Raw genomic sequence first — 24,687 nt, 5'->3', positions numbered from 1 at the left:
TTCCAGTTTTAAGTCTATGATTATATGAATTTTGGGCAAATCACTTAATATTTCCAATCTCAGTTTTAGAGTCAGTAAAATTGATGGGGATTGGCCTAAATAATCTCTGATAATTTGTAATTTAAATTTTCTGATTCAGGATCCAGGATGATAAATTAATTGTATGAGAACTAAAACAGAGATGAAATGGTCTTACCATCTGCCTGGAAAGACTGAGAAATGCACCATGTGTACAATTCTGTCATGTGAAAAGGTACTTTAATGTTTGTTTTTCCCTAGTGCCAACAAAAATGACCTCCTCTTTGAAATACTATGCCATTAGCAGAAGGTAGTGTCAGAATTCTGTTATTAATAGAAATTTCCACTACGTAGTCCCAAATGTAACAAACACAAACAAAATAACTCTTCTACTAAGCTCCTAGTACTGTGCAAACTGAACTTTTGGGAACCCAGTTATTTTAGTTAATGACTAGGAGCCAGACCTTATTCCAGTTTAAGCATCTCCTCATGGATACTAAAGAAATTATACCATATCAATCTTACTCCATTTCCTGCCTTAGTAAATGTTATGATTGAATAAGAATCAAACAATTCAAGTCTCTAAAGGGAATGGAATGGTAAATATAGACTTCCTGAGGAAATCCTTCTCCAAAGTGCCATATTGTTTTGCATCTCCTGTGACATTTCTCTCTGGCCTTGTATTTGATGATGATGAATTTGAAAGTTAGCTGAGTTAAGTGATATATAACTTCATGACAGATTCTAGTTTCTCTAAAGGTTAAAAATGACAAGAGAATGGACTTCATTTCCTCAATTGTAAAATTAGAGGGCTGGGTGGGGTATTGTGTTCCTCCCATTCTTAATGCTGGAAAGACTGAGCCTTGAGTTTGGGAGTTTTTAGCTGAAGTCAACGAATCACATGTCCATATTGCTTCTGGCACCAATATGGTGGGTCCCTGGGAGGGGAGGACTGCTAGTCTCCAAAAACAGAGCAGATTCAAACTTCTCTTCCAAGTAGGATTGGGATTGGGCCCATGTACTTTCAGTCTGGGTAAGATAGAAAGTCTCAAAAAGTAAAATGAAATGAGGGAATTAGCCTAAATGGTCTCTGAAGTCCCTTTTAGATATTAGATTAATATTTTAAGAAGTTCTAAAATTAATTCTTTCAGCAATATGTATTGTATGGACTACATGTCTGCTATATAGGATCAATTAGTCTAGCTAAATTTAGAAGAGGCTCATCATTAGGTTGGTTTCAGGAAGACCATTTTTTTTTTGGCCATAGCCACTATACTATTCACCTTTCATTCAGTTATAGGGGACTTCTGAGCTGTGTTGGGAAGATGGAGTCTGCACACCAATAGAATGATTGTTCCTGAAAGAATGGACATAAAAAAGTCCAAATTCTATGTCCTTGAACCCTGCCCTCCCCTGCCATTTTAGCGACAAACAGATAGCAGTACTCTAAAGTCAGCTGCAGCAGTCTAAGGGTTAAACCTGCTTAACCCATTTTTATTAAGAGAATGGCACCAAAAGTATAGTTTGTCCACTTGTGGGGATAGCCTACGGTCCCTGAAGTGGGGCTAGTTCTAAACCTGTGATAGCTTCAGGTTTTCCATAGCAGTCATGCACTCTTTTTTTCCCCCTCCCTCACCCACCCCGCCCCCAATTAATAGCATCCATTCATAGCTACTCACTACTGCAGGATTTGACCTGAGAAATGCTAGGATTTTGTTTCACTTTATTAACTCAGAAGTTGTTTTGAAAAGTCCTTAATAAAGTTTGCCCTTGACCAGCAAGGGAAATGCCAGTCTGTGGTTCTCCGAAGCAGCTGGTGAGGTTCTCAGCCAAGTTGTTCAGATGCAGGAAGTCCATGGTGGCAGCTTACTGGGCTCTGCCATGGCATCTCCTTAATCCTTTAAACAAGCTTCCTGGATCTAGGAAATTTAATTCCTGACTCCTTCGACCCAGATGCCGCTGGCCGAAATTTCATTTGCAATCTGCATGTCATTGTCCCTTTTGTCCTCCTTTCTTTCTAGGAGCTGATGTTGCTGTTCACTTTTTCTAAAATAGTCATGTTAATGTGTTCAAAAATCCACTGCTGAGTCTCCGAGAGAGGGTCACATCTGTTCATGAAAATCTTTTTCTCTGATGGGTTGCAATCAATGCAGCTGTTGCTCACTGGATGGAATAAAGTTTTGTCCTAGAGACACCAGAAAGGAAAAAAAAAAAGAGAGAGAGAAACTGAAATAAGTAATGGCAGGTACCTAGAATGTGTTCTGGAGTTCTTTCATCAAGTAGTATTAGAGCACACAATTGGGCAGATTTTATTTCCTCTGTTTCTAATGTTTCCATTAGTTTTCAGAATGTCACTAATGTTAAAATAAGAGACAAACCTGAAGCTGAAGGCCTGAGTTTTTAAAAGGATTTCCTTTTAAGGCACTATGTTTTTTTGTTTTTTTGTTTTTTTTTTTTTTGGAACCTCTCAGAAGGATCATAGAGATGAAATTTAGAGGGAGGGATTTTAGGATAGAAGTCATGGAAAAGCCAGGAGGCTCAGAGATTAAGTGACAAAACTGAGATTGGCAGATAGGTCCTGGGGGTCCAAATTCAGGGCCCTAGTCAATCTACCATATTGTCTCACTCCTAGGATTATTCCACAGTTAATCCACACTCAAATAGCCAGAGGCATTTATTTCCCAGATAAAATGCAACAGGCTTTTTAATGCATATTGAGGCTTTGAGGTTGAAGGTTTCAGTAGTTGTACCAGGATGGTGAATTCTGAGATAAGGGCAGATCTGACAGATGTAAGCTCCTTGAGTGAAAGTCTAATTAGGGAACAACTCTGTTATCTGGAGTTGGCTCTAATTGTTTTCTTTTTAAAATTTCATTGTGTAAATAAGGGAAAGGAAGCTGGTATTTAAAGGAAAAGACTTCCTCTTGATTAAATAAGATAATAAAGCTTGTTCTAAGTGTTAAAACCCTAGATGTAAATGTCAGCTATTAGAGACTTGGCAAAAACAGGACTTTTCTGTGGAACCAGAGCCACTATGGAGCATAGTGAGTAAAGGGGCTGGCTTTTCAGGAAGACCTGGTTTTAAATATCCTTTAGGGCATATACTGGATGTTTGACTTTGAGCAGCTCCCCAAACTATGAAGATCTGCATCCAACGAAAGTCTTCCCTTCTCAGACTGATTCTTTTGTGAAGGCAAACCATGCTATCCTTTGCCTCTATTCTTATCAACCCTTTAATTATCAAATGGGTGTTACTTCTTACAAACTGAGACCTGGGGAAGACCTAGCTGATAAAGGCCAAAGTCTCCCCACTGGTCTGAAATGCCTCTGGAGGAGAGAATGAGCTCTGCTTTACTCAAATTCAGTTCACTTGCATATCATGACATTACCCTTCTCAAGTCAAGAATGGAGGACAAATAACAATAATACAATGAAAGACTTCAATTCTAGAATCTCCCAACATTTAACAAATTATATGCTTAGACCCAAATAATAAAACAACTAGTACTTTTACTACAAAATGCTGACATAATGAAAACCCAAACCTGTGATTAACCTCAAGTATGGGATATTTAAAAGTGAATAGTTTATGTTTCTTTAGCACTTTACAGATATCATTTCATTTGATCTTCACAACAACCCTGGGAGTAGCTGCTAGTAAAGAGTTCCATTTTACAATTGGGGAAACTGAGGTTAATTGTCCTGTCCAAGGTCATATTTGAACTAAGGTCCAGTGTTCCAACTACTTTGCCATCAAATTGCCTTTTTATAAAATACGAAGTATTTTCCTCCATCCCAATCCTAGAGCAGTAGAGGTCAAAGTCAAATAGAAATAGAGGCCACTAAAGATAAGGTAAGGATTCCTGCAGGTCGCATAGTAAACTTAGAAAACAATGAATTTACATTATATATGTTCTATTATGTTTCTATTTATTTTGTTAAATATTACCCAATATAATCTGGTTTGGACGGCTTACATGTCACAGCCTCCTGTGTTTAACACCTCTGCCCTAGAGTAGTATGACTTGCCTTCTACAAGTAAAGAAAGAGGCTGAGAGAAGATATTCTAGGACTTCTGATACTTTAGTCCAGTGCTTCCCTCCTTACCTTACAAAGGAATGTGTGTGTTTGAGAAATACTGGCTATTTCCTTTGACCATAGGCCACGACTCCTGTTAGGTCCCTTCCCCTCCTAATATAGAGAACTTTTCAGTACTCTTATATAACCTTTCCAGGTGGTTGTCCATTTTCACGAATTGATCAACATTTGATACTACTTTATCCAATCTTTTTTTGTGGTCAGTGTTTGAAGGAAACAAGGAACAAACAAGAGCTTAGGGAGGGGAAATACAAAGGCATATTATTTTTTCCTACTCTATTTAAAGTGCAAATGGATCTAGGGTTTCTTGAATTGTTTCATTTATGGGGTTTAAAGCTCCTAACACTGAATTCTGGTTTGACCAAAATTTTCTGACTCTTCTCTTTACCTTTCCCCCTTCTCCTATTTGGGCATGGTACAAAGGAACTCTGGGGGAATGGTGGAGAATGCCAGAGGGAAGAAAAGAAAAGAAATAATTTAAAGAGGGAGAAAAAGATCATGGCCTATATCCACATAAGAGATCCTCTTCTTCTAGATCACAGATTCCTTTGACATAGTCAGGTAAGTCCTTGGGCAGTGGTTTCATGTACCTGTTTTTTCCTTCTGATTCTGGCTGGAGTTCTAATGCGATTTTTCTTTTCTCTACAATTTGAGCCTTAGGATATATAGGGTATATTCTATGATACTGAGTTGGAGATAAAGGCCTCATTTCTAAACTCTTAAATTGATTAGAATAAGGACTATTCCTCAAATGATAAGTGATCTTAAAGTATGAACAAGGTACTTTCTTCTCAAGAGAAGGAATCCAGGCTACCTATAGTCATATACACACATAAGCTTAATAATTGGAGAAATGCAAATTAAAGCAATTGTGAGGTTCTACCACTCACCAGACTGGCAAAAATGATAAATACTAGAGAGACTGGGGGGGGATATATATTGGTGGGCCAATAAATGTATATAACCATCCTGGAAAGCAATTTAGAATTATACGGAAATGTAAGGCATGCCTTTTAATCCAGCCATACCATTGCTGAGTCTATATACCCAAAAGATAAGAGAAAGAGAAGGTCCTATATACTTCAAGGATATTAATACAGCTCCTTTTGTGGTGGTCAAAACCCGCTTATAAACTCAGGGGTTGCCTATCAACTAGGGAACTGTGAACAGGTATATGAATATAATAGAATATTACTATTCTGTAATAAATGAGGGAATATATAATTTTAAAGACTCATGGGAAGACTTGTATGCAAAAATGCAATGTGAAGTAAGTAGATACATAAGACCAATTTGTACAATAATAATAGCATTGTAAAGACAAATTACTTTGAAAGCTGTAAGAGCTATGGTCAACAAAATGTTGCTTTGTGATTCTGTAGGAATGACAGGTGATGGATTTCATTTTGTTTTACTGTTTGGATTTGTTTTTCGTTCTTTTTTTTTTGCATTGGGGTGGGAGGAGAGTAGAAGAAAGAGAAGATAGATTTCTGTTCATCAAAAAATGACAATCTTGATCAATTACTCTCATTTTACAGCTGAGGAAGCAGAGACCCAATGTTCCAGAAGTAGAGCCATCTTGTGTGAAACTCTTAAGTTTAGCCCTTTCTTATTTGTTAGAGTCCTAATAATTTAACTTGTTACATTAGGAAAGATTAATGACAATTTAACATTTACTGTTCCTTCTGCCACCCACTCTGTACTTCCTTAACAGAGACAGGAGTCACAATGAACATAAAATAAAATGAGAATAGGAAAAATCTATATTGAGACCACTAGATGGCAGAAAAATAGAGTGCTTATCCAGGAGCTAGGAATACATGGATTCAAATCCTACCCCAGACACTTAAAAGCTGTGTGATTTTGGGCAAGTCACATAACCTATTTCGTTAATTGTTTCTTCATCTTTATAATGAGCATCAAAAGAGGACCAAAAGGGGCCTATGACTAGAGTAGAAAAAGCACCAAGAAGTTCCTAAAGTAGCACAGTAATGGGTGCTACTGGACGGCTCTCTTGCCCACTATTTAGTTCTGGTTACAGATCCAAGGTGGAGAGGAGCAATACCAAGTACGTGTCCTCACTGTGTATCTCTGATTTTGGGAGCAGAGTGGATGCTAGGTTCAAGCCTGCAGCCCAGAAAACTACAGTATAATAATCTCAGGGTTTTAGTGAAGACCATTTGACAAAACTTCTGTAAAAGTACTTTGCAAATCTTGCATTAATTTGACTGCTAGCCAATATTATTTAGTACTACATTTCTAAACTCTTATTCATCTCCTGCTCCTTCCCAAGGACATTTTCTGAGAAATATACTTTATCTTTTTAGTAAGAATTATTTATTGTTAGATAATTATACCAGTTTGGGGCTCAGTTTCCTCTGCTGTAAAATAGTGAGATTAAATTGGACTATATCTAAAGTTTAGTACAGTTCCAACATTCTCTGATTCTACAAAGATTTTACCCAAAGCGAGTGAATGACAAAAACAGATGACAACATGTCAAATTAAAGATGGCCAGATACCTTGGGTAGGTAGAGACAGATGAAGGCAGCCTTCATTACAGACCTTGCTCTTCATCTTTACCATCTGAGCACATAGCTGAGTCTCTAGGGCGTTGACCAAGACAAGCCTTCACCAAGGCAAACATTTTTCACTTCTGACCTTGAGGTTTGAAAAACTACATCTTTATGTTTGCTACTCAGCTGATTGTTTTGATTACCAAGTGTCTTCGCTCCAGACTGTATCCTTCTGGGAATAAATCAGGGGATCAAGTAATTGTCCTTTGATTAGGGCCTCTGCTTATACGCCCATCTTCTCACCTTAGTGTTTTTATATACATTTGTCACAATGGTGATACCTGTCACAGATGAGACTGAATATATTTTTTCCTTCCTTTTGGTATAGGGTTCTGGGCACTCTGACAACTTTGCCATCTCATAACAAAGGGAGAAGGGAGACATTATTTCTATGCCTTAAAGTAAGTTGATCTGCAATCAGTCCTCTGGGAATTTATTTGATATACTACCCTATGTTCAAAGGCAACATATTAAGCTGTGTCTTTTCCTTCTGAAATGGCAAAAGAATTTTCTTCCACTCCTCCTTCCCCTCAAGCCAAACTGGCTGCCAGGTGACTGAGCCAGAGCTCTGGGAATAGAGAATCCACAAACCTTAGATATTTGGTCAGGACTACCTTTTTCACCTTATAAATCATGTAAGGATTTATCAAACACTTAACCTTGACTCCAAGTGCCGGCTAATCAAAAGATGGAGGGACAGATGTGATTTGGATGGTAATTTTTCAAGTAATTTCTTCCCATTTAGAGTAGAGGCCCCTTGAGTGAAGTCCATAATCTAGAGTAACATTTGCATGGCCTTTTCTGTGGCATTTCCAGCTATTATATATCTAAAAAGATAAGCCCTTCTACAAAGCCAAATCAATTTCCTTAGCTATGAAATGAGGCCGTTGGTTGAGATTACCTCTAAGGATACTTCCAGCTCTAATTCTATGATCCTATAAGAATGCACTCCCCAAATGGAAACTACCATTCCAAATTCAGAGCTCCCAGGACAAAATACTGTAAGTAGCCAGAAAGAAAAAAGTTCAAGTACTAAAGAGTTACATGATCACATAAGATATTACAGAAGGCAAAGGATTTCAGTTTACAACCAAGGATAATTTATTCTGCAAAAATGGGTATAATCCCACAAGGGACAAAATGGAATTTTAACAAAATAGAAGACTTCCAAGAATTCTGGATAAAAATGCCAGAGATGCTGTGTGACCTTGGACAAATCAAAGAAAGAAAAGAAAAGAAAAAAAAAAAAAGAAAAAAGAAAATGTCAAAGAGCAGAAATTAAAAAAATAAGGCAAACATGAATAAGCAACAAGGAAGGATTGAACAAAGCTAACTGTTTACATTCTTATATAAAGAAATAATATAATTTGTTTTTAAAAACTCATCATTAGGGAGCAAAGAGGGAATCTAATTAGAGAATCTGGGAGTGATTTTGTTATGTTTTAATAATCTTAAAAGGAAAATGGAAGGAGGGAAGAAAATGCCTTGAGAGTAAGGGTGAGGAGGAAGAATGTGGAAAAGCCTCTCACATAAATTGGATGTGCAAGTATAAAACAGGTATGGGTAGTAAAAGGGGAATGTAACATTTGACTCTTACTCTTATCTGAATTAGCCAAAGGAGCAAAGAATACTCACTACACAGTTGGGGACAGAAATGCATTTTTCCCTATGGGTAATTATACTTCAGTTGAAGAAAAACAAAAAGAAAAAAAGGCAAGAGTAGCAATAATGATTTTATACAAAATAGCAGAAAGAAACCTAATGAAAAGAGAAACAGGGAAATTGCAGAGAAAACGTTATCTTTTTTTCCCCCTGAGGCAATTGGGGTTAAGTGACTTGCCCAAGGTCACATAGCTAGGAAGTGCTAAATGTCTGAGGTCAAATTTGAACTCAGGTCCTCCTGACTTCAGGGTTGGTATTCTATCCATTGCATCACCTAGTTGCTCCTGAAAACTATATCTTATTAAAAAATATCAGGGGCAGCTAGATGGTACAGAGGATAGTGTCCAGAGGCCCTAAAATCAGGAGGATTTGAGTTCAAATTTGAATTCAGATACTTGAAACTTACTAGTTGTATAACTATACTTTAATGTAATTCAAGCCAAATTGAGGAGTGTTATAGGTTGTGTGTTTGACACCTCTGACTAGGATGACCAGTTCAAAACCTATGATTCTAAATTATTTTTCTACTTAATGCTCAGGATTCAGTTCCAAGTGGTATGAACCAGTGAATTGAGTTTGTATCTCATCTCAGGTTCCTTGGCTAAATGACAATCTGCTTATCTCATTAACAATGAGAAGACTAAAAATCACTTCCTAATTCTGCTGCTATAAAATTTGTGGGTGATACATTTTAAAAATGCTTATGTAAGCATGTAAGAGTGTAAGATGAGAGGTCATTACTTATCTGTGTGACCTTAGGCACATCATTAATCAAGGTCACTATGGGGAAAAGTGGCTAGATGGCCATGAGACTCAAGAACTTTTCTTGTTTTAACCAATCGGTCAGCAAGCTTTTTTATTGGACACCTACTCAATGCCTTAGGCACTGTAGTAGGTATTAAAAATACAGAGATACTGAAATAGTTCTTGTCTTCAAAGACTATTGAGAAGACAAAATAGACATAAATATACATGAAATATTTATAGGATTACAAGATAATTTGTGGAAGGAGACACTAACTACTGAGGGAATCAGGAAGGATTTCATGTAGGAGCAGATATTTGAGCTGAATTTTGAATGAAAATAAGTTTTAAGAGGTATTGGTGAAGCAGGAGTATATTATACAACTCAAGCAAAGACATCATGATAGAGTGTCATGTGTAAGGAGCAGAAAGGCCAATTTTTTATTGGGAAGCACAACTGAAGAGTATATGAAAGAAAAGAATATATAATAAGGTTGAAATGTGGATTGGAACCATATTTTAAATTCCAGAGGGAATGGTTTGCTAATGTAAAGTTTTCTATGCCAAAAGGGGCAGAACAAAACGTTCATCCCTGCTGTCCTTTTTTAAAGTCCAATTTTGACAAAGGTACGGAAATGGAAGATAAAAAAGACAGACATCAAGAAAGCCAGGTTGACTGCCTTTATATTGTATGGAAGAGTAAAGTGTCAAATAAACCTGAAAAGATAGATACATTTGTAATATCTGGAATTCCATTTGGCCTATTGGGGCTTTAGTTTTACCAGTTGTGAAACAAGGGTAAGTAGTACCCCCCTTTTCATTATACAGTGGGGATGGAAAGAATGAGATAAATGGGCTAAGGAAGATAAATATGTATAGGGCATCATTGTGTAGTGCTTTGGAGGGTGAAGCCCTGGGTTAGAATCCTGACTTCCTGATTTATCTGGGACAAACCTTTTCCTAGCATCTCCATTTACGTAATGCTTTAAGGTTTGTAAAAATGCTTTAGACATATGTAGAGCTTTTATTAAATATCTGTTAGGTACCAGCCACTACTAAGTGCTATGGATACCTGTATAAGGAAGCAAGACAGTCCCTGTCCTTAAGAAGCTTAAATTCTAATTGGAGAAGACACAGTAGCAGTGGGAGCTGAAAAAGTGTGTGTGTGTATTACTTGTTGAGAAAGTCCTGGTTCCAGTTAATACAAAGCAGTTGCTCACTTATCAGAGGGTATATTCAAAAAAGGGAAAGTCCATGGTTCTAGGTGGAAGGAAAGAAAAGAAAAATTAGGTAATTTCATTTATTTTCAAAATAGTTATGTGAGATAAATACTATGGCTATCTAGTATTAATATTGTTTTTAAGGTTAAGAGACTAAGACTAACACAGGTGAAATGTTTTGCCAATGGTCTTGACAGCAAGGCTTGGAGGAAGGATTGGGAACTTAAGTTTCTTTCTATTTTGATATTCTACATGGATCCCATGGCTATAGGTCTCACTGTGGCCCTTGGATCTCTCATTAACACCAAGGTTTTATAGTTCCCCAACTACCTCTGATCTCTCTTGGAGAACAGAGAAACAAGGATAAAGATTTAGAAGGGAGAGAGAAGTGAGAAGAAAATAGACTAGAATCTTGACTGCTACATGCTTCCTATGGGACATTATGTAAATAAATCATTTAATCTCCTTGGGTTCTCATCTGTGAAATAAGAGAGTTGCCCTTGCTGATCCCTGAAGTCTCTTAGAACTCTGGATCACCTGATCACAAGCATTTATATCTAACCCAAATCTTCATATTACAAATGGAAACTGAGGCCCAATGAGGTTAAGTGACTTGCTTGATGTGTATAGGTATACACTACTGGAGTACAGAGCAGTAGGTAGATAGAAATCTACAAACCTATTTACTATGATTTTCAGGACCTTTTCTATTTGACTAAGCAAAATACTTTGGATAGTAAACTAATTCAGTCTAATTGGCAATTAAGTGTAGTGAGTAAAATGGAAAGCTGTAGGCAACTCCAACTCATGTAAAACAAACTTTTGATGGTACATTTGATTAGAAAATGAAGTAGCCTCATTTATAGAGCATTATGTAATCCCCTTCCCCCCTTCTTTTTTGGGTCCTAGCCTATGATTTCCTTGGTGTAGAGCAAGGCTTGGCCAACTGTGACTAAGTATGAAGCAAAGATCAAATTTCCTGGGGGCCATTTTTTTTTTTTACATTTTAAAATACAATAAAACTTTATTTTAAAATGTAAAAAAAGTTAATTCCTTAGCTCATAGGCTATAAAAACAGGCAGCTATGAATTAGTTTGTCCCCTGGCAATTTCCTCCTTTAATTCTTCTCAAGAATTTCTCTATTACTTAACAGTCCAAGATTGTTGACTTGTGGGGAGAGGTGCCTTGAGAGGACAAGAAACTTGTGGCTAGTCATATAGCTAGCATGTCAGAAGGAGGGCTTCTATCCTGATTATAAGCTATATTATAAATTTTATATATATATATTTTTTTTTTCTTTTTATTTTCTTTCTTTCTTTTTTTTTTTTTTTTTTGCTATAGGACTGTTCACTATGCTATAAACCTCTACAAATATATAGTTGTTACTAAAAGTCTGAGACAGGAATCATTCCTTCTTAGATTAGAGGGGAGGAAACTTAACTTCCATATCTATATCCATCTTGACTAATGCACTCTCTCACACAAGCATTTATCATGCTGTATCTCTACATAATTGGGCCATCCATCCATTTTTTAACTGTTAGTCTACATTCAAACTAGATAGTAAGTTTGTGGTTCAGAACCATGGCCCCGTGGGTGTTCAATAAAAGATAATTGAATTATACTGACTTCTTTGCAGCATGCTTTACTCATTCTTGGTGCTCAATCAATACTAAATAAGAAAGATTTAAAGCAATGGTGATATGGTGATATGTCTGAGATCTTTATGGTTGCTAGTGTTTAGAGCAGGAGAGTGAGAAGCTCTTCAGGGCAGTGTTGTATGTGCCTTTATGTGACTGAGAAGTCACCATGATCACTAGGAAAAATACTGTTTTGGAGATTAAAAGATCAGATATAGGAAAATACCAAATATTCCATCCATTTAACTTTTGACTATATTTCATTGCTTCCAATATTGGAGATTTTATCAGCTCTTTTGATGCAATTTCTGAGATTTTCCTAGGGATGTAATCTTGGAAAGCCATTTAATAATATGAAACATCATTTTAACCTTTCCCCTTGATTTTTTGTGGCTTTACCCTTGCAATAGACTTTTGGGACTACAGGGGCACTTTATATATAAGAACGACAGCCTTCTTGATATGTGTTGGTTCATTAAAAGAGATCTGTAAGTGGAAATCAGCAAAAATGTTGAAGACTCTTGACTCTGACTATGATTTAATCAGACCTCTAACTAGGGTCAGGAAATTGAGGCTTTGCTTAAGGTCATCAAAATTTAGGAGGTGCTAATAGCACTTACAATTCTTTCAACAATTGAGATGAGCAATTTGTTAGGAAGCTATTGGATGATTTTTTCTTTTGCCTGAACCACTGAATGGATGACAATGCCTTTTTGGGCAGTCTTTCACTCGACAGTTGCAGTATCCTATATATTTCCCATGGAGTCTTGAGTCCCAGGTCTCTCTTCTCCACAAATGAACTTGTTTTCAAAATTGCTTTGAGGTTCTGTTTTGCGCTGCTTTTTCTTTGGGGATATTTTGTGTAGTTTACTCCAGAAGCTTAAAAATGTTGTAGTTGTAGCTCTGAGTCCCATCAACCAATCATTGATACTATGACTAAAGAATTCTGGTATCTGTGGCAAATCCAATTGTATGGACTTTAAGCTCTAGTTCTGGAATCCCTATCATCTTTGGGAAGCTCAACATGCAAGGGAGCATTAAAAAAATAACAAGATTTCTAATCTTTTTCAATGACTAACAACTCTGTTTTTGAACCTATGGTTCAATTAAGAAAAAAAGATGGTGACAGAATGAAATCTTGTCATCATAAATAGTCCCTGTTGTCTGCTTTTTCAACTTTAGTAGCTTTCTATTATGCTTAAGATCATAGATTTGTAATCAAAAGACATCTTAGTAGTCATCTTATCCTGCATTTTCAGTTTATAGATAAGGGAAAAGAAGTTTTGTTTCAGGTTAAGTGACTTGCTCAAGATCACACAGCTACTAAGTGCCAGTCAAGTCTTCAACTTCAGATCTATTCAGTCTCTCCTCAGAATAAAGGAAATTTTAGCTCAAGAGCTAGATCATCTAATCCAGACCTTTGACTTTAAAGCTAAAAAAACTGAGACTAAGGAAGTCCATTAGCTTGTACAAGGTTGCACAGGTTATAAAATTTCAGAGATCAAGCTTTGAACTCCAGAGGCAAGTATTCCTTCTAATTTACCACACTGCCTCCTATTAAAGAGGGTCCCTGAAGTAGGCAAAATTAAATGTTGTAGAATGGAGGCGTTACATCTTTGAGTCAGCAAAATTCCTCAGTGTCACAGAACCACATTAAAGTATAATTGGGAAATGTTGGGGAAAAAATAAAATCCAATATAGATCATGTTAATTTTTGGTTTTCTAAGTCAATATTCTGTAGGCAGAGATCCAATACTATGAGTCCAAAGCAGGGACCATGGTACAGCCAAAAGGGCTTCTGTATAGTTTTGAGCAAAGAATGTTTTTTACATCTTTTAATACAACAGGGTACTTTATTTAAAAATGAAATAAACATGCAAGGTTCATGCAAAATTAAGTGGAATCCCTAGGCTCCAGTTCGCTGATACTGGTCCAGAACAAATTAGTTGTAATTGGGGTATTATACAAACTTTCCATGTGATGATGATTCTCATCATAATCATATTAATTATACCAATATGTCATCATATAATATTATATATTAACACAATTAATTACTACTACTAATTATTATTATTATTAATTCCTGATTATGTCAGAGAACTTTAGTTTGAAACCTTTACCACATACTATCTTTGACATTTTAACTCTCTAGGACTCAGTTTCCTTATATGTAAAATGAGAAAGTTGTCAGTGATGGCTTCTAAGATCCCTCCGGAACCTCCAAGATTCCATTTTGAAATATACGTTCCTTAGATACTATCTTTCCAGTTACCATAGAACTAATTCTCTCTCTTTTTTTTTTTATTTAATAGCCTTTTATTTACAGGATATATACATGGGTAACTTTACAGCATTAACAATTGCCAAACCTCTTGTTCCAATTTTTCACCTCTTACCCCCCCCCCCCACCCCCTCCCCTAGATGGCAGGATGACCAGTAGATGTTAAATATATTAAAATATAAATTAGATACACAATAAGTATACCTAACCAAAACGTTATTTTGCTGTACAAAAAGAATCAGACTCTGAAATATTGTACAATTAGCTTGTGAAGGAAATCAAAAATGCAGGTGTGCATAAATATAGGGATTGGGAATTCAATGTAATGGTTTTTAGTCATCTCCCAGAGTTCTTTTTCTGGGCATAGCTAGTTCAGTTCATTACTGCTCCATTAGAAATGATTTGGTTGATCTCGTTGCTGAGGATGGCCTGATCCATCAGAACTGGTCATCATCTAGTATTGTTGTTGAAGTATATAATGATCTCCTGGTCCTGCTCATTTCACTCAGCATCAGTTCGTGTAAGTCTCTCCAGGCCTTTCTGAAATCATCCTGTTGGTCATTTCTTACAGAACAGTAATATTCCATAATTTTCATATACCACAATTTATTCAGCCATTCTCCAACTGATGGACATCCATTCAGTTTCCAGTTTCTAGCCACTACAAAAAGGGCTGCCACAAACATTCGTGCACATACAGGTCCCTTTCCCTTCTTTATAATCTCTTTGGGATATAATCCCAGTAGTAACACTGCTGGATCAAAGGGTATGCACAGTTTGATAACTTTTTGAGCATAGTTCCAAACTACTCTCCAAAATGGTTGGATTCGTTCACAACTCCACCAACAATGCATCAATGTCCCAGTTTTCCCGCATCCCCTCCAACAATCATCATTATTTTTTCCTGTCATCTTAGCCAATCTGACAGGTGTGTAGTGGTATCTTAGAGTTGTCTTAATTTGCATTTCTCTGATTAATAATGACTTGGAGCATCTTTTCATATGACTAGAAATAGTTTCAATTTCTTCATCTGAGAATTGTCTGTTCATATCCTTTGACCATTTTTCAATTGGAGAATGGCTTGATTTTTTATAAATTAGAGTTAATTCTCTATATATTTTGGAAATGAGGCCTTTATCAGAACCTTTGACTGTAAAAATATTTTCCCAGTTTATTGCTTCCCTTCTAATCTTGTCTGCATTAGTTTTGTTTGTACAAAAACTTTTCAGTTTGGTATAATCGAAATTTTCTATTTTGTGATCAGTAATGATCTCTAGTTCTGCTTTGGTCATAAAGACCTTCCCCTTCCACAGGTCTGAGAGGTAAACTATCCTATGTTCCTCTAATTTATTAATAATTTCATTCTTTATGCCTAGGTCATGAACCCATTTTGACCTTATCTTGGTGTACGGCGTTAAGTATGGATCAATGCCTAGTTTCTGCCATATTAGTTTCCAATTTTCCCAGCAATTTTTATCAAACAGTAAGTTCTTATCCCAAAAGCTGGGATCTTTGGGTTTGTCAAAGACTAGGTTGCTATATTTGTTGACTGTTTTATCCCTTGAACCTAATCTATTCCACTGATCAACTAATCTATTCCTTAGCCAATACCAAATAGTTTTGGTAACTGCTGCTCTATAATATAATTTTAGATCTGGTACAGCTAAGCCACCATCATTTGATTTTTTTTTCATTAATTCCCTTGAAATTCTTGACCTTTTGTTTTTCCATATGAACTTTGTTGTTATTTTTTCTAGGTCATTAAAATAGTTTTTTGGGAGTCTGATTGGTATAGCGCTAAATAAATAGATTAGTTTAGGTAATATTGTCATCTTTATTATATTTGCTCGCCCTATCCAAGAGCATTTAATATTTTTCCAATTGGTTAGATCAGACTTAATTTGTGTGAAAAGTGGTCTGTAATTTTGCTCATAAAGTTTCTGATTTTCCCTTGGCAGATAGATTCCTAAATATTTTATATTATCAGTAGTTACTTTAAATGGAATTTCTCTTTGTAACTCTGACTGTTGGATTTTGTTAGTGATATATAAGAATGCTGATGACTTATGTGGGTTTATTTTATAACCAGCAACTTTGCTAAAGTTGTGGATTATTTCTAATAACTTTTTAGCAGAATCTCTGGGGTTCTCTAAGTATACCATCATGTCATCGGCAAAGAGTGATAATTTGGCTTCCTCATTGCCTATTCTTATTCCTTTAATCTCTTTCTCAGCTCTTATTGCTATAGCTAGCGTTTCTAATACAATATTAAATAGTAACGGTGATAGTGGGCAACCTTGTTTCACTCCAGATCTTATTGGGAATGGTTGCAGTTTGTCTCCATTACATATGATGCTTACTGATGGTTTTAAATAGATGCTGCTGATTATTTTAAGGAAAAGTCCATTTATTCCTATACTCTCAAGTGTTTTTAATAGGAATGGATGTTGGATTTTATCAAATGCTTTTTCTGCATCTATTGAGATGATCATATGGTTTTTGTTAATTTGGTTATTAACATGGCCAATTATATTGATAGTTTTCCTAATATTGAACCAGCCCTGCATTCCTGGTATAAATCCTACTTGATCATAGTGTATTATCTTGGAGATGATTTTCTGTAGTCTTTTTGCTAATATCTTATTTAAGATTTTAGCATCAATATTCATTAGGGAGATTGGTCTATAATTTTCTTTCTCTGTTTTCAGCCTACCTGGTTTAGGTATCAGTACCATGTCTGTGTCATAGAAGGAATTTGGTAGGACTCCTTCATTCCCTATTTTATCAAATAATTTATATAGCATTGGGGCCAATTGTTCTTTAAATGTTTGGTAAAATTCACATGTAAATCCATCTGGTCCTGGGGATTTTTTCTTAGGGAGTTGTTTAATTGCCTGTTCTATTTCTTTTTCTGAAATGGGACTATTCAAGCAATTTACTTCCTCCTCTGTTAGTCTGGGAAGTCTATATTTTTGGAGGTAGTCATCCATTTCACTTAGGTTATCAAATTTATTGGCATAAAGTTGAGCAAAATAACTCCTTATTATTTCTCTAATTTCCTCTTCATTGGTGGAAAGTTCTCCCTTTTCATTTTTAAGACTACTAATTTCATTTTCCTCCCTCCTTTTTCTAATCAGATTTACCAAAGGCTTATCTATTTTATTGGCTTTTTCATAGAACCAACTCTTAGTTTTATTAATTAGTTCAATAGTTTTTTTACTTTCAATATTTTTAATTTCTCCTTTTAATTTTAGAATTTCCAATTTAGTATTTGATTGGGGGTTTTTAATTTGGTCTTTTTTTAGTTTTTTTAGTTGCAAGCCCAATTCATTAATCTTTTCTTTCTCTGTTTTATTCAAGTAAGCCTCTAAGGATATAAAATTCCCTCTTATTACCGCTTTGGCTGCATCCCACAAATTTTGGTATGATGTCTCATCATTGTCATTATCTTGAGTGAAATTATTAATTGTATCTATAATTTGCTGCTTCACCCAATCATTCTTTAAGATGAGATTGTTTAGTTTCCAATTACTTTTTGGTCTATTTCCCCCTAACTTTTTGTTGAATGTAGTTTTTATTGCATCATGATCTGAAAAGAAAGCATTTACTATTTCTGCTTTCTTGCATTTAATTTTGAGGTCTTTATGTCCTAATATATGGTCAATTTTTGAATAGGTTCCATGAACTGCTGAGAAGAAAGTATATTCCCTTCTCTCTCCATTCAATTTTCTCCAAAGATCCAACATACCTAATTTTTCTAATATTCTATTTACTTCTTTAATTTCTTTCTTATTTGTTTTGTGGTTTGATTTGTCTAATTCTGAGAGTGCAAGGTTGAGATCTCCTACTATTACAGTTTTGTTGTCTATTTCTTCTTGCAACTCTCTTAACTTCTCCTTTAGGAAGTTGAGTGCCATGCCACTTGGTGCATATATGTTTAATATTGATATTGCTTCGTTGTTTATGCTACCCTTTAGCAGGATGTAGTTTCCTTCCTTATCTCTTTTAATTAGATCAATTTTTGCTTTTGCTTGATCTGAGATAAGGATGGCTACCCCTGCTTTTTTGACTTCACCTGAAGCATAATAGATTTTGCTCCAGCCTTTTACCTTTATTCTATATGTATCTCCCTGCTTTAAATGTGTTTCTTGTAAACAACATATTGTAGGGTTCTGACTTTTGATCACTAATAGGCCAATACTTATCTTTAAGAAAAGTTTTAAGACAAATACTATAGCAAAACTACTTCTTTTGGTTCTATTTCATTTATTTCTAGAGATCCCAAAAGGCCCCAAAGAAGGAAAGATTTTTAAATGTGAATCCCAGCAGACAATTTTAACTCCCCAACTCTTTATGCCCACATATTTGTTTGTCTCATCCATTTCTAAGTGCCTGTAAACTCCTCCATGAAAATTACAGCATTTTCTTGGTTATAATGGTGCACACTGTCATTTGTGATATAATGGATATTGATGGTACTGATAAGAAGCAGTCTTTTTTCTTGGGGACTAACACAAGATCTCCTGTATACAAGATCAGTTATTACTCAGGTAATTTGCTGATATACCAGGAAATTTAGTGTATTATCATTTTTTAAAGTGCCACCTAATTTTACTACTACCCAGGTTACAGAATGTCAAATAGTAAGTACATTTGACACATTCATTTACTTACTACTATACAATTCGTGTAAAAACCTATCCTATTTTTGCAATGCTGTAAAGCTATTTTTTCCCAGTATAAGGGACTCATGTCATTTCTTTCATTATCTCTTTTCAGTTATCCAATTAGGTAGTTATATAGAACACACAAATATATGGTACTTGACCAGGTAAAGATTTTAGGGAAAGGAGTGCTAATGTGCAAAACCCCCTCCACCTTCACTATTCACTTCTCAGGGGATGGCACTAAGTAGTTTTTGTGGTCCCTTTAAGCTCTGTGATCTTATTTCAGGCGAGGATTAGGGCTCAGGCACAAGTGAAAGCCCTATGAGCAATGCTGGTGAGGTTAGGTGTCTTTTCTTCCTTGATGGGGACAGCTATTTTTAAACTCAAGGGAACTGATTGTAGTTCCAGCTGCTGTTTAAGACACATGGTTGAAATATTCCTAGCATCTTGGATAAATTAGAGAATTGTAGCAAACTAAGTGAACTCTTTATTTTTCCCTTGTCTTTAAATGGGAAGGTCTTCTATCAGCAATTTGTGAAGAGGATAATGAAAGACCAATATAAAGAGACAAAGTAGTAGGTCCCATATGCCCAAGGGAAGAGAGAGTCTGAATTCAAGATTTAAAAATAATAATAAAGTTAAAAAAAAAAAAACATGCTTCAAGGAAGTTCAAAACTAAGTTAATAAAATTTGTACTATTATTTGAACTCAGTGAAAGTGCTTTTAAAATCAATTTTATTGCTTTTTGATTTTACTGCTAATTCAATGAAGCACTGTTTTCATTTGTTTTGAATTTGCTGTTTGCAGTACATTAAAAAAAACCTTTATTTTCTCAGTCCCCAAGGAAAGCTTTTTTTCCCTCAGTTAACTTCTAGCTGCCAATTTGCAAAGTATTAATTTCTATATCTAGACTGGAGTAATCAAGGAAAGGGATGATCAGAAAAGGAGGTTACTTGGTATCTGACTGAGATGAAGACAAGAGAAATCACTTTAGGTGGCCCCATTAATGTTAAAAGATCTAGATAAAGGCTTCTAACACATTGGAGGGTTTGTAGCAAGACGTACAAAAATCACGTATAATGAGAAGATGTAGATTGGTTGTGGTTTGTGCTGCAGGAGATTATCTCTATCAGCAACTTCAAAGATCCATTCAAATGCGTAAGACTGAAGTCTATGAGTCATAATTAGCTTTGAAGACAGCATCTCAGTCAAAGATTAACTCTGGTCCAGTAAATGAAGTGGCTGAAAATCAGGGACATGATGTATGATGGGGAAAAGGTCCAGAAGAGATGAAGACATCATTAGAAGGTATCAACAGCATCAAAGCAATGAATTACCCTTCTCTGTGCAATCATGAAATGCATGTATTTCTTATTTATATGCCTCTCTATGTGGCAACATGTGTCCAAACATTATAATGGAAGATTGAGTCTTAGGTTCATGTGGGAAGTATTTGCTATTACTTTTTTACTTTTTAAAAGATTTTTGTCTTTAACTGAACATCTTTTGTCTGACTCTTGCAAATGAACATACTGGAGAAAGTCTCATAGGTAATGATTTGTAGAGGATTCTGATCCATAAAGCATCTTGAATCTGGTGGAGGACCATTGGGAAAGGTGGTTCTAATGCTACATTATATATGTATTCCAAGTTAAAGTATTTGCTAGGCAATACAGTATCTGAAATGCTATAGTTTCCATTTATCAGAAATGTCAGAGAGAATTGACATCAACAAAAACAAATCGTCCTGATCTGTATCTTGCCACTGGACCCAGATAACTGAAGGGGAAAGTAAGGCAGGTGACCTTGCACAGCCCTCCCTCACTTAAATCCAATTCACTCGCATATCATGACATCTCCTCCCTAATGTCATGATCCTCTTCAAGAATAATTTTCTATTCTTGTAAAAAATCCCCAAAACAAAACATTTTTTTTCTAATGAATGTGGCTCTTTTCAACAGTGAGGTAATCCAGGCAAGTTCCAATGGTCTTGTGATGGAGAGAACCATTTGCACTCATAGAGAGGACTGCAGAAACTGAATGTGGATCACAACGTAGTATTTTAACTATTTTCTTGCATTTTGTTTTTTTATTATTTTTTAAATTTTTTGATCTGATTTTTCTTGTGCAGAATGATAATTGTAGAAATGTTTAGAAGAATTGTGCATGTTTAGAAGAATTGTGCTGTCTAGGGGAGGGGATGAGGAGGAGGGAGGAAAAATTTGGAACACAAGGTTTTGCAAGGGTGAATGTTGAAAATTATCTATGCATATGTTTTGAAAATAAAAATCTTTAATAATAAAAAAATTTAAACTAATTTTAACCTATACTCCAAGTAACTACAAAACAATGTTGTTTCTCTGAATTAAATTGATTCATTGCACCCCTGGCTGTGACATTCAGATGATATTAAGAGACTGTTAGACATGTTCTGCAATGGGATTAAACCTGATGTAAATTAAATATGATTAATTTATGTAATGGTAGCAATAAAAATGTAATAATATAAACAATACATATATTTATATATTATATGTGCAAATCTAATATGTAAATATATAATGAGATAATAAAAACAATATTCAATCTTCAAGCTACATGGAATGAAAAACTTTCAAAATATCTAGACTTGGGGGAAGAAATCAAAGTCATATGGGAGCAAAAAAAGTATATGTCATCCTTGCTTTCTTGTCTGCTACTGAATTTGTCTCTAAGGTACTTTCAATGTATAAACAAGATGAGCTTGTATCTCCAAATTCTCATCTAATTGTAAAAATAAACAAACAAAAAACCCGTATCAGTTTATTTACCTGTATAATAAATCTTGAAACTATGCTTCCTGGATTTGTCATATTTGTCACATACTCTCAACTGGGCCATCTCTTTTTACACTTCCCTAATTAACTCACTATTGCATTCTCTCCAGTAGTTCTTCCAAATCTTTTATCCCTTCTCAGATCTCCTCTACATCCCCTTCTCTACCGTCTCAGCTGAAAGCTTTTTTCCCACCATTTTACTGAAAACACTAATTGAGGCTATTTACTAAGTGCTTCTTCTTCTTTCTTCAACTCTCATTCCCCAGATGCCTTCTGCCCCCATTTCTTCCTTTACCAGTCTCATATGAAGAGGTGATCCTTCTCCTTCCCAAGGCAAATGTCGCTACATGCACAAATGATTCCATTCCATCCTGTCTCCTCCAGCAGAGTGCCCTATTCTCATTCATCTTCAATGTCTATTGGCTGCTTCCCTACTGCCTATGAATATATCCAACCTCCACTCTCAAAAAACCCTCATTTAATCCATTCATTCCCAATATAATCCAGTTTCTCTCCTCCTTTTCATGGCAAAACTCCTTGAGAAGCTTATGTACATTAGGGAGCTCTTATTCCCACTTAACCTCCACTTCTTAAATCTCTATTGTCTGGCTTCTGACTTCATTATTCAACTAAAAGTACTCTCTCTAAAGTTACTAAAAGATCATTTAATAAAGACCTTTTAATCTCTCTCCTTCCTGAACTCTCTCTAGCATTGGAGACTATTTTTCTTTGATAATCTCTTCTATTAAGGCTTTTATGCTTTATCCCAGTTTTTAGCAATTAAATCCTTAATTTCCTTCATCCAGGTTATGTCCACTAACCACAAGTATCCCACAGGGCCCATTTTAGCCTTTTCTCTTCTCCCTCTGTCTGTTCTTTTACTTGGTAATCTCATCTGCTCTCATGATTTAATTACCATTTCTAGTATGATGATTCTCTGGCTCCAGATTTGTACCTCTAACCGGGTATCCTATAGACAGCTTAATTTTAACATGTACAAAATGGACCTCATTATCTTCTTTCCCAAATCTTCCTGTCTTCCAAACTTCCTTTTCAGAGTTGAGAATACTACTATTCTCCCAGTCATCCAACCTTACAACCTGGATGTTGTCCTTGACTCCTAACTCTCACTCTAAACATCCAACCTGCCATCAAGGCCCATGTTTCTTGCCATAAACCTCTCTCCCCTGCAGCCCATCTTCCCTTTAGATATCAAAGCAGTTTTCCTAAAACCCAGGTTGGATCACTCTCCATACCTTCTTTCTTCCCAACCCCCAGATAATAAACTCCAGTGGCTTCCTACTATCTCCACAATCAAATATAAAATCTCTTGTTTGATATTTTAAGTCCTTTGGAACCTGCTCCTCCCACCTTCCTGGTTTTCTTTTACCTTACATCCCCTTCCCCCCCATTTTCTGTGACCCTATGACAACTGGCTTTCTTGCTACTCCAAACAAGGCTCTCCATTTCCTGATTCTGGGCATTTTTCTTGGCTGTCTCTCTCTTCATCTCTCCCTTCTGGCTTCCTAGTTTTCTTCAAAGGATATCTCAACTACGACCTGATTTTTGGGGCCTTTCTAATCTATTATCAGTGTTCTCCCTCTTGAAAGTGTTTTATATTTCCATATACACCTATGTGTATATATAAATGTATATGTATTATGTATACAATATATACACATGTTCATATCTATACATGTATATAATTTATCTATGCACATAGGATCAGAGATTTAGAGCTGAAAAAGGCTGGGAAAGTCAATCTAATCTCTTTCATTTTTTTTTTTTTTTTAACATATTAGGAAACTGAAGCCTGGGGAACTTGCTCTATATCATACTAGTAAAGATTGAACCCAAATCTCCAAATCCATTCTTATGATAATTTATTGGGAAGGTAGAGTCAGAATATATATTTTTATACCTCCCTCAGCAGAATATAAGCTTCTGAAGGTTGGGGATAATTTTGTTTTCTGTTTTTGTATCCCTGATGTCTGGCACCGAGTGGGTGCTTAATGAATATTTTCAGGATTGTACTAGATCAATGGTTCTCAAAGTCTGGTCCAGAGCATCCTGGGAATCTCTGAAATCCTTTCAGAGAGTCTACAAATTCATAATTAGTTTTTATTTTTAATAAACCACATAAACAAAAACTCTTTGGATAGATCCTCAGTCATTTTTAATAGGATAAAGATATTGAGAACAAAAGTTTGAATACTAAATGATCTTTGAGATCTCAAGAGGTGTAAGTCCTAAGAAGGAAGGAAACATTTCTTCAATACCCATTCTATGGGAGGCACTATGCCAAATATTTTATAATCTTATTTAATATTCACAACAACTTTGGGAGGCAGGTGCTATTATTATTCCCATCTTACAGTTGTCTCAACTGTAAGCTGACAAAGTTTAAGAGACTTACCCAGGATCCCACAATGAGGAAGTATTGGAGGCTGGATTTGAACCTCCTGATTCCAGGTCTTGTGCTCTGTCCACTATACCACCCAGCTGCCTCTGTGAGTCTGTGATTGTGACTTACCTTCCGATAGCCCCAGTGCTGGTTCCCCTTCATGCCATGACAGTCATAGAGGGTCACAGGGCTACTGTGGGAAATGGCATCAAAGCAAAACTTTCGGGTATGGAGTGGTTCTCCAGGACGCACATCTTCTCGCCAGCCAAAGGTGAATAGCTAAAAAACAAAATAACGCATTTCAGGTGAGTTTGAGTTCTTCGTGGAGGAGATAAGCACTGGACAGAATATTTCTTTTCTCAATCCCAAACGCGTCCTTTGTGGTCAGCTGTAGAAAGGGTGATTCCAACATCTCGGTGACTATGATTAAAAAAAAAGATATCAGAAAACACTTCTATATACTATCACCAAGGAAAGAGAGGAAATGGAAATAGAAGTCAGAATGGAAAGCCAGTGGTACCTAAAGAAAGGAGAAAGCCTTGTAGATCTCCATTTGGAC

The 24,687-nt window shown here is 35.8% G+C and overlaps 1 protein-coding gene across 1 annotated transcript in view; it reads right to left on the bottom strand.

The window, feature by feature from the left end:
* Positions 1-1,744: 1,744 nt before the first annotated feature.
* The window catches only part of LOC100935070 (polypeptide N-acetylgalactosaminyltransferase like 6), a 129,188-nt gene continuing 106,245 nt past the window's right edge, over positions 1,745-24,687 (bottom strand). Inside the window, exons 5-6 of the mRNA XM_031943520.1 lie at positions 24,258-24,407; positions 1,745-2,203 (exon numbers count right to left, since the gene is read on the bottom strand). Of these exons, the coding sequence (XP_031799380.1) occupies positions 2,036-2,203; positions 24,258-24,407 (318 nt within the window). The 3' untranslated portion in view covers positions 1,745-2,035. The remainder of the gene's footprint in view (positions 2,204-24,257; positions 24,408-24,687) is intronic.

The sequence above is a fragment of the Sarcophilus harrisii genome, chromosome 6 (assembly GCF_902635505.1).
Source record: "Sarcophilus harrisii chromosome 6, mSarHar1.11, whole genome shotgun sequence".
NCBI lineage: Eukaryota > Metazoa > Chordata > Mammalia > Dasyuromorphia > Dasyuridae > Sarcophilus > Sarcophilus harrisii.
Note: the sequence above shows the minus strand (reverse complement) of the source record. Positions and strands in the feature narration are given on the sequence as shown.